The 10,990-nt window shown below is 38.5% G+C and overlaps 1 protein-coding gene across 1 annotated transcript; it reads left to right on the plus strand.

Moving 5' to 3' along the window:
• The first annotated feature begins 2,484 nt into the window (after positions 1-2,484).
• LOC139977753 (proteasome subunit alpha type-1-like) lies at positions 2,485-10,050 on the plus strand. Its single transcript, XM_071987405.1, has 8 exons — positions 2,485-2,643; positions 3,230-3,376; positions 3,863-3,966; positions 4,853-5,012; positions 5,408-5,537; positions 6,249-6,328; positions 7,152-7,223; positions 7,556-10,050. The coding sequence occupies exons 1-8, from the start codon at positions 2,641-2,643 to the stop codon at positions 7,682-7,684; spliced, it is 825 nt and encodes a 274-aa protein (XP_071843506.1). The 5' UTR covers positions 2,485-2,640; the 3' UTR covers positions 7,685-10,050.
• Positions 10,051-10,990: the final 940 nt, after the last annotated feature.

Genomic DNA, 10,990 nt, shown 5'->3' on the forward strand with positions numbered 1-10,990 from the left:
AAGAAAATTTCTGGTTTTGATACCCCCCAGATCACCGGAAATGACACTTCTCGGGCTTGAAAATGACCAACCAAATGTACACTTTTGCCTGAGAACCAAGTATTTCTCAATTTTTTTTCCATCCATAACCTTTTTGAAGATTGTCACCAGTCACACATCATGTTCGATCTCATTGCATGTCCTATGGATCATTGCTTATGTAGGCGATTCTACGTCACAGCCCACAATATCCGAAAGCCCCACTTTTCAAGGTTTTAAGCCCATTATTTGTTGAGAATTTGAAAATTCACATTTCTCGTGAATAAAAATCACTTCAAAACATACCCATAATGTTGCACAAAATTCAATCTATGGACAACCAATAGGGAAAAACCTCCTTCAACCCCTAATAGACAGGTACAAATTGCACGAGTAGAGGAAAGTATGATGAAGAATGTTGGTCAGGAAATTTTCGAAAATTCAGACACAGTTAATTTATTGGTGTACAAATATTAAAACCTCTTATTATGGCTATTATAAAACTTCGTTGAAGGAAATGAAAAATAGCAGATATTTCCGATATCAGGTATATCGAAACCGAACACTACACACATAGGCGTAGGTCCCGTAGGAGGCGGGGCTGCAGCCCCACCCCCCGCCCCGCAACCAATTTTTTCCCATTTTTTTCGGGCACCTACTGAGAGAAAAATAAATAGCAATGAATAGTTTAAAAATTATCTCCTTGGTAATTAAAATAAAGTTCTAAGATTGGCCGACATTACTACTGTAAAAGAGAGTTTGACATAAATGGATCTGTATGCTTTTTCTCCATCTACATAAGACATTTGGTTGTTTACATTAGCATCCGGCGGTATACTGTGCTACTTTCACGGACCGTAAGGTACACGATGCCATGCAATGTAATGACCGATGCTTGCTTATATGATATTGGCATCGATATGTTGAACGCGCGAAAAGCGCGCGAAAACTTTTGGCTTTTTTTCGGGCAAGTCGTTACAGCCAAATCCAATTGGGCTACACCTTCGACTACACACATAGACAGTTTTTGAGGCTGTTCATCGTGGAACAGGCATTTCAATGCTCACTGATATGATGTTATATCTGCTCTTTGCTTTACAAATTCGAACAGGCGTGTAGCGAGTAATTGCCAAGGGAGGGGCGAAGCCTGTATGCAAACTATCTAAGCGAAACGCCACCATGAGTTGGCGCGAAGCGTACAAGAAAAATTTTGGCCGAAAATGCCTCCCAGATCGCTGGAAATGACACTTCCCAGGCCTTGTAAGTTGCACCTAAGCATTGTCTAGTTTGAAATTACTAGCGATGTCATAAAGAAAATTTGCTCGGGGGGGGGGGGCGGTCGCCCCCTTCCCGAAATGCGTCATGTTCCCGACGACCCCGTCGAGTTCAAGACCAGCCACAGTTGGTTCCATATAGCACAATTGTTTAAGGCGTCCATACACACACACGCGTTATGATAGACCATATATAGTATTTATATAGATACATTAGTGAGAGAGGGGAAAAAACCTCAAAAATGGAGTTGTTGGTGTAAGGGGTAGGGTGAGGCGCACACCCCCTCCGTAATCCTTGATCTGTCACTGGCTACCCTGTGTATATAATATGGATCAGCGCTTTAACTATGACTGTTCCTCTTTCTCTTCCCGAAGTCTTGGCTATCTTCTACTCCCTCCCTTTCTCCTTTTTCTCTCTTTTTTCTTCTTCTTTTCCCTTCCTTTCTCTCCTCCTTTTCTTTTTTCCCCCTCCTTTTCCCTTTTTTCTTCTCTTTTTTTCTCTCCTCTTTTTCTTACCCGGGGGGCGCGCGCCCCCAACGCCCCCCTGGATACGCACCTGTATATATGTATATTAGATCCTCCTGCACGCAGGAACTCGCAAAGAAGTCATTGGCTTATCAAACCGCAAGCTGACCGAAGTCAGTCTCTTACATTCACATTTAACGTCCATGATTATGAATTGTTAATTGTCAACAACTCTGTAACTGGACAACATACATTATTCTGGGAGTGACTCGAACCGGGGACCTTATGATTGAAAGGTCCCCGGTTCGAGCCACTCCCACCTAAAATATAGGTGTCAACACGCGATTTAAACGAACCATTTTAACAGTATTTATAGCGCTTTTAGTAAAGTCATATTTCGTATATTATCCAAGAGACTCTTTCTACTTTCATAGGTACTCAGTAAGGAATAGAGGGTATAAAAACTAGAACATTACCATTTGTTGCCTGGGGTACGCTCTCTTGTTCCAAGGATTATAGTTATCTCGTTAAGCAATGAGTGAAAGGTGTTTGTGTACGTGAGTCTGTTGGGGTGGGGCAGAAAAGAAACTACTGTCTGCTATCCCTTCCTTTCCCCTTCCGTTCCTAAGCTTGTGATTGGCATAAAAAAAAATCCAGCAAAGACACATATGAAAAAAGTGATCATAATTTTGTTAAATCTGGTATACATGCAGAATAGTTCATGCGATAGGAGCTCGCAACGCAAGGGGATTCTATAAAACTTACATACACCCTAGCCCCTGAAAAGCGAAAACTTGCTTTCTCATCCACTAACTACAAGCCTGTAGATCGTAGAAAGTTGACTTCTATCATCATTTCATAAACGTTTTGAAAGTTCCTCAACATGGTACTTATTTATTTTGAATCTAATTTGGTCGAATTTTACGAAATCTGATAAAAAGCTACGTTAGTGATATTTGCTCATGTGCTACGTTAGAGTTTTGCGAAGGCACCAACACAATACCACAACTAAGATAGGCTAGGACAATACCTAACGTATTTACATTGGCTAGGCTACATTAGCTCTGAGATCAGCGTTAGTCGTTACTGTTAAGCCATATGCCTAACTAGTAGTAGGGGCTAGGAGCCCATCTGCAATCCGCTGGTCAAGATTTTGACAATAGCTCTGGTATGGATTGGAGTATATTACATGAAGGACTATGATGCAGGCCATATTAAGAGTAGCCTACGTTAGACTAAAGAACTTGCAATGTTACTAATATTGTTACTGTTAGCACTGTTGGAGCCATAAAAAACAGCACTAACATATGACTGTTTGGTCTTGTGAACATGACCATCATGAATGTCCATAGGCTAGGTAAAAGTAACCCTTTATTAGTAAAACTTATTGAGATTTACTTTCAACCAGCTAAAATCCAAATGCTTCACTTAAGTTAAACTGTTTGCTGTTTAACTCTCTTCGTTATCTACAGTTTCGTAACCAATATGACAACGATGTGTCTGTGTGGAGTCCACAGGGCCGCATTCATCAAATTGAATATGCAATGGAAGCTGTGAAGCAAGGTTCAGCCACCGTTGGTCTGAAATCCAAAACACATGCTGTCCTTGTTGCACTAAAGGTATATATCATTCCTCTTAAAAAATTTAAGTTTGATTGCAGTTGTTATTTAGATTGAATGTTCAAGTTAGAATTTGCTAGATGGCACTTTGTTTATTTTTTTCAAATTTCAAATGTTTACATGCTATTGATATAGAAAGCAAAGAGTTGCTATATGTGCTCTGAAATGCTCACCTGATCCAATATAAAAGATAAAAAGGAAGGAAGAACAAATATACATGTAAAAAAATTTAAGGAAGGGGATTTTTTGTGAGCTTATCCTTATTTATTTACTGTGAAATAATGCTTAGTAGGTGCTATAAAGCAGGAGCTCTTAAGTTTAAGATTTGAAGCAGTAGAGTGCCTGCTGTTTTAAGTTATGTTTTAAGTATCTGCGTTGGAAATTTCTTGTTTACTCTTTCAAAGTGATCATGTGAACCATAATTGATCATTTTTAAGTGCTTGCTAAATATTATCATTAACAAATCTTTGTGACTGCCATCCACAGAGAGCTTCGTCCGAACTTTCAGCTCACCAGAAAAAAATCATTTTGATTGACGATCATGTTGGTATTTCTATCGCTGGGTTGACGTCAGATGCAAGATTATTAAGGTAAGATCGAGATGTGTGATATTAATAGCCTATAAGAGATTATGATTTGTCTGTGCAATTATGATTTGTCTGTGTGTTTGTAACTGTAAGTATGGTCCGAATTTAAATTGCATGGTTGCGTTGATAATGCCATCCAAACATGTAGTGATATATTACTACCAGAGAGTATTGTCCTTTCATTGCTGACCGGTTTTTAGATACTCAATTTCTTTGTTTCATACGGTATACTTTCTTGTAAGTCTTGTAAAACAATTTACTTGCCTATTGTCACAGTGCTTATGTCTTTTTCATAATTTAACAAATTGAAAGTTTTGGTACAATGTGTGGATTTATAAATAGCTTTAGCTGAGGACTACTTACTTCAGATGAACACTCTAGTCAAGTTCAACCGAACATAAATCCTGAATGCCCCTGGCCTCCCACTTTCCCATCCCCCCAACTACCCATTTTGACACACTTTCCATTAATTGAGAACAATCCATTGGTCTGAAAATTCCTGCTGTTATGTTGCAATATCATCATCCACTCAGTTCTCACTCACTTCACTAAAAATTTGGTCTTTAAAATTCCATTTTTGCATCATGTACCCATCGTAAAGTAGGTCAAGGTATATATGCTATTAAAGGGCGGTCGGCCGATACTATGTGTTGATACTTGTGTTCAAAAGAAAAGTCTTTCAGAAAAAAAACACAGATATTTGATTTATTTTCCGACAGCAATTAAGCAAACAAGTCATTGTATTTTATGCTTCAATCCACAGAGGGACATATTAAGATGAAATTGTAGCAAATTTTCCTTTCAGAAAATTTGTTAAACGGTTGAGATATTTAATCTACATTCTGAGAGTAAAATAGCTAATTTCTTATATTTGTTTTGTGTGTCACAGTAAGTTCATGAGGACAGAGTGTTTAAATTCTCGATATGCCTACGACATGCCCCTCGCTGTATCCAGGCTGGTGTCCTCGGTCGGCAACAAATCTCAGATGCAGACGCAAAGATACGGAGGAAGACCGTTTGGTGTTGGCCTGCTCGTAGCTGGTTATGATGTGAGTAGTCATGTTATATATGTATTTTATATGTTTTTTGTTTCAAGACAGCACAAACATTCATTCATATGGTGTCAAAACTATTTGGCTACTTGCAGTAGTGCTGCAGTCTTACAAGAACAAAAACAAAATACAATTGCGACTCGGGCATCTGAGACAACTGAAGTGGAAAAGTTGATATAAATAAGACTTTGTGCTCCACGATGGTGTAAAAACTCTTGTTTATAGTCTCTTAATAAATGGACTTAAATTTGACTAATTTGAGAGATACCAGGAATTTTGTGGCTGCATTGGTTTGTATTTCCTTTTCTTTACTTAGTGATTCATTCAACAAACAATCCTATTAATAATTATTACTTTTTAATCATTTGAAGTCTTTGTAATTTTCCTTTCAGGAAATGGGACCCCATATATACCAGACCTGTCCGTCAGCGAATTACTTTGATTGCAAGTGTATGGCTATTGGAGCCAGATCTCAGTCGGCCAGAACCTACCTCGAAAAGAAAATGACAGAGTTTCCAGACTGTGAGTGATTTATCTGTAACTGAATTCTGGTTCTTGTGTGTGTTTGTGTGTATGTATATTAGATCCTCCTGCAAGCAGGAACTCGCGAAGAAGCCTCATTGGCTTATCAAAGCCGCAAGCTAACCGAAGTCAGTCTCTTACATTCATATTTTAACGTCCATGATTATGAATTGTTAATTGTCAACAACTCTGTAACTGGACGACATACATTAATCTGGGAGTGACTCGAACTGGGGACCTTATGATTGAAAGGCACCGGCGTTAACCACTGAGCTAACACTCCAAGGGGTGGGAGGGGGGATCTTAACTTTGATCATGACACAGCTGTTATCAGTTGAGTTTGGAAATACTTGACTTAACTGTAGCTGGCAGTCACATGACCGATCAAATGAATTGTGAAATACATAAATCTCAATAATGGGATGGATTAGCACAAATATTGGTTTGTTTGTACTAGTATTTGTGTACTGAGACTTGATCTGGAAATTTAATCTACAACTTGCATATGTTCAGTTTGAACTATAAAATAGAAACATGTCCGAAGGCAACGATTTGGTGCACAGTGCTCTTTTGACACCCCCGAATATGTTGTTGGCTAAAGGGCTGAAGAAGCTGGTATTTGATGACACCCCGAATAGCCACAAGCCCACAACATAGACGATGTCATTTGTTGGAATTTTCATGCAATTCTTTTCTCATTTTTCTTCAAAGGCTCTTTGGAAGAATTGGTCAAACATGGCCTGAGAGCTTTACGAGAGACGCTCCCCAGTGAAACAGAACTGAACTTGAAGGTAGGAAGTGGCACATCACAAAAGTTGACTTATTTATGTGCAAACCTTGTTCCCCTTTGTCGCATAGCAGCAATTTACCAGAAACATTTCAGTACCCCTAACCACATCCCTACCTCAGGTATCCCCATTCCCCACCTATGAAACTTATCCTTCTCCATGGACAATGCACTTCCAATGTTTTATGGTCCTCCTCATATTAAAAACAGATAAAGGTGTCACATTTATGAAGTTGTAGATGGATATGTATCCATCGTTCTTGATAGTCTACGGTTGGCTCAATAGCGTTGAGTGGGTGGTGCTTCTTACACAGTACAAGTACATAATGGCTGCATTATCACATAATAAAGTTAATGTAAAATGTCTGCCCACTTTTGTAGCATTTAGTTATCTTCTGGATCCCAATTGTTCGAGAAGAAATAATTCCGCGAACATCGTGTGATGCATAGCGTAATATTTTGTTCACCGATTCCTTAATCTTGCATTTAAATTAACAAGTTTGGATGACCAGTACTTTTGATTTACAAAGTCCAGAGGAGCCTAAGAATTTGAACTACTTCTTTCAAAGTTAAGTCCCCAAACTGTCCATTATTGAGAGCTCCATATGTAACAAACATGCCATACTACTGTACAGTACAGGACATACAGCATAAGGTGACAGAAGCATTAGATGATTTGTTTGACCTGTACAGGCTTAGAAGCTTAAAAGTATGGCTTTCCATTTAGAAAAGGTAACAATAACCCCTCCCCACCCCCTCCCTCTCCACCCCTCCCCACCCCATAGTGCTGAGTCTGAGTCTTCACATGTATTTAATTTCTCTCACAGAATTGTTCGGTATCTGTGGTTGGTAAAGATCAGAAGTTCCAAATCTACGAGAAGGACGATGTAAAGACTTTTGTATCCTTTTGAATTGAAGATAAAGAAAGATTTTAATTAAAGAGACTTAAATGTAGTTATAACTTAAACATTTTTCTTACAAGTTTGGCTTGTTTGTTTTCAAATGCTTTGCAGTATTATGTTGGCTTAGAAGGGACATTAAAAAAGAAAGTTGCTATGTCAAAAAAAGTTAAAATGTCGAAGAAACAATTAAACAGGTAAAAAATAAAAATGGGACATAGAAAAGTATGATTTTGAGATAAAAAGTTGAACCGGTCAGACAGTAATCTCTTTAATAATCTTCTAATACCTATATGTTTGAGTTCTTCTTCCTTAACGACGGTCCATCTCAGCTTGAAGGCATCGAGGGAGAGAAGCAACCAAAAGCAGCAGAAGGAGAGGAACCAGCTGCCTCACCGATGGATGCAGACGAACAGCCCCCTGCTGCCCAGGAGCCAACTGACCAGCCGATGGAACATTGACCATCAGTGTAAACACTGGAGGGATCAGAAAGCTTCTCTCTTTGTACAGTATATTTGCGATATTGGGCAAATGAGGAGACTGCATTTAGCATATTGGACTATGAAAGTTGAGCTATAGAAATATTCCCAACTTTTGCAGTACGAAAAGTTTCAATTGTTGCCGGCCTTAACCCCATGAAGGATCCTATGTGGAACTCAGAATATGGTTTTGCACGCACTGGATTTTCACACCAAATTGAAGCCATCTACAAATGTTCCAATATGGGAGTGATTTTAAAGCTATTTAGTGAAGTGACCATTGTACGTCTGTCATGTGACTAGCATAATGTGCATTCGTGATCATACAGTCATGTCATGTGTTCACTGTGTGATCTTCTTGTGGATTTTTAGTTGCAAACTTTAACAATGCCAAGTTACCCCAGGAACAGTTTGGGAAGGATGATAGGGTAAGGATGGGGAGGGGTGGTGGGTTAGGGGTTTTGTGAGACGTGGGGAATAGACATTTTCCATTGTTTAGACAGATTTTATGTTGCTTAAGTTATAGAATAACACCCCATAGGAATTGAAGTACCAATTCTTTGTTGTGTAAAAAGAATGATTCTTGTGATCAGATCAATTTCCATTATCCATTCCGTGGAGACAGAAATAAATGTTTTTGAATTTTGACAACATTCATATTTATTGTACTGTTTTTTTATATCTGGAATCTATGCGATGGTGATGGTGTGTATGAAACACCGTAACTCATAACTAATGGTAGGTTAACTTATACCTGGTACGTGGGATCCCTTTTATTGAGTTCAAGAACCCTGTTGTTTGCTGTGAGGTTCAATGTTCATTTGGGGTCAAAGTTGTAAACAAGATAAATAAAAAAGTACATCTTTGTTGAACTCAAATATGGTATTCAGATCCAGCTTGGGAAGTACAGGAACCCTTTTGAAATTGTTACCTCTCAATTTTTAGCAGGAATCCAGTTCACTTAACATGATGGTCGACCAGGGTTAGCTATATGATCAACTATAATGCAATAGCATTAAACAGAGGCAAATTATTCACTTTTTGTGTTTACATGTGAAGTTTCGCTGAGGGTCAAACTGCATTTTGCCTTAATTCTTATGGTTGTGAGCCAGAAGGAATACATTGGACATCTGTGGACCAAGTTATCTCTCGGGAAGGATAAAACATATACCAACAAACAGACACACACAAAAAGGACAAATAATGACACATAGAAAATATTTATTCAAGCTGCATGTGTATTTATCAAATTATGTGCATTATTCTCTTCTTAAAGTTCCTTATCAACCTCTTAATGTGTCTCGAACTCATCGATTATAAAATCAAAAGACATCAAACAAACCAAGCAAATTATAAAGACAGAAAGCTCAAGAACGCTCTCAATCCATCATACACACGCGTAATGGCTGTGCTTGCTGTTATCCTATGGCGATTCAAATTTGAATAGCGAGTTGAATCATGTGCTGAATCCAGTCTGTGCGATCCTAAACTCTACAAATATAAATTTAAGTAAACACTACACATTTATGCAAATTACCTTTATTAGTCATGTAAATATAATGTAAGCGTACAGGTCCATGTGACCGGGCTGGTGATGTCGGCTCAATGTAAGAACAATATCTGAGTAACATATTAAATAAAAAATAGTATTTCATGTTTAACTGAACTTTTCCCGTGCGTACCAGTGCGCTACTTTTGAGATAGAAGCTGTGCAAATGTAACGGTTGCTTTTATATTAGCTAGTTTTAGAACCAGTTTTTTTTTCTGAAACTACATACATAACATAATAAGAACCCACCATATTTATGTACAGCTACTATTAACGGGAGAGTATAAATTTTCCCGATATGGCTCGAGTCCTATTCGCAATACCAGGGAGGTAGCGCTATACTTCCTTGGAAATACTTTCCATTATAATAGAAGAAAGTGAATATACATAAAAATGGCTAAAATATACTTCAGCAGGTTACAATTGTAAAAAGTGCAGGACGGTCCGTCTGAGAATAGAAATATTTCACGTTCGCTAATTGAAGACAAACGTTGAAAGCATATAGTTAGGCTAAACATATATAGTTGCTATAGGACTAACAACTCCCTGGTTACCAGCCTATATGCACTGGTTTGCCTCCTAAAAGTGAATGCCTAACAGTATTGGCGTTAAACATATGCTTGGATGCAATATAATGGTCACTCGTGCTGAAATGTCAAGAATATGAAACATAAAAACTCAGGTCAGAAAAAGGTAAAACATGCATTTATTGCCACAATGTTGCGTGTTTACCTCATATATAACTTAAATATGCCCCAGAATGCACCACTTTCCAAGTCGAAAAGTTTGATGTTTTTTTTTTTTAATTCTGGGGTGGATCCAAAGACCCCCTCCACTCCTAAATACCCCTCTTTCTTGCTAATCCTGGATCCACTCGTGTCTTCTATGGCATATCGGTATTGACTCAAATCACAAGAGCAGTTCAGTAGTACAGAATTGACTGCAACACATACCCACGGATTTCCCTTATTCATATTACGTGTTGAACTGCAAAACATGAGAAATGACTTCAACATGCACATACCCACGGACTTACCTTATTCGTATAATGTGTTGCACTGCAAACATGATAATTGACTTCAACATGCACATACCCACGGATTTCCCTTATTCATACGAGGTTCTTTTGGGTCCTCTGTCTTATTACGAGTGAAAAACGCAAACTGCAATTTCGAAGTATACCGTACACAAAGGAACAAAAATATAAAATACCAGCATGTTATTTCAGAACTTATACAAATGCATTTTATGCACAAATTGTATGCATGATGATATGCAAAATATACAAATCATACCCGTTATTTTCCATTATATACACAATTAACAATTAAATAGTTTTAAAAAATCTAGACTGATCAATTCACCAAATCTAATCTAACATTGAGCCTGGTACATATATCCTTTCGTTTATTAAACCGAAGAACAGTGTCAAGATATTATGCGGGTAGATATAGAAGCCCGTCTGTATACTCCACCCCACCCCTCTCTTCCCCTTCTCGCATTACCCGCCTAACTTTCCCGCCCCCCAACCGCCCGCCCCAAAAGCAACGTTTGTTAAGAATCATTGAACCGCAGGTCTGTCATCAATACATCTCCCAATCAACGGTTTATACATTCATATTCAAAATAAGGGAGCGGAGAGGGACGGACGGAGAGGAGGTGCAGGGGATCTGCCACAGGCCCTCACAGTACCACCCCCACCCGCCTTTCTCTGCTTGGAAGACTGTGATAAATTGACA

This window comes from Apostichopus japonicus, chromosome 1 (genome assembly GCF_037975245.1).
Source record: "Apostichopus japonicus isolate 1M-3 chromosome 1, ASM3797524v1, whole genome shotgun sequence".
Taxonomy (NCBI): domain Eukaryota; kingdom Metazoa; phylum Echinodermata; class Holothuroidea; order Aspidochirotida; family Stichopodidae; genus Apostichopus; species Apostichopus japonicus.

Coding starts and splice junctions, on each gene's coding strand:
- LOC139977753 (XM_071987405.1), top strand. Junction 6,329..7,151: donor AAACAGAACTGAACTTGAAG/GTAGGAAGTGGC, acceptor TTTCTCTCACAG/AATTGTTCGGTATCTGTGGT. Junction 7,224..7,555: donor AGGACGATGTAAAGACTTTT/GTATCCTTTTGA, acceptor GGTCCATCTCAG/CTTGAAGGCATCGAGGGAGA.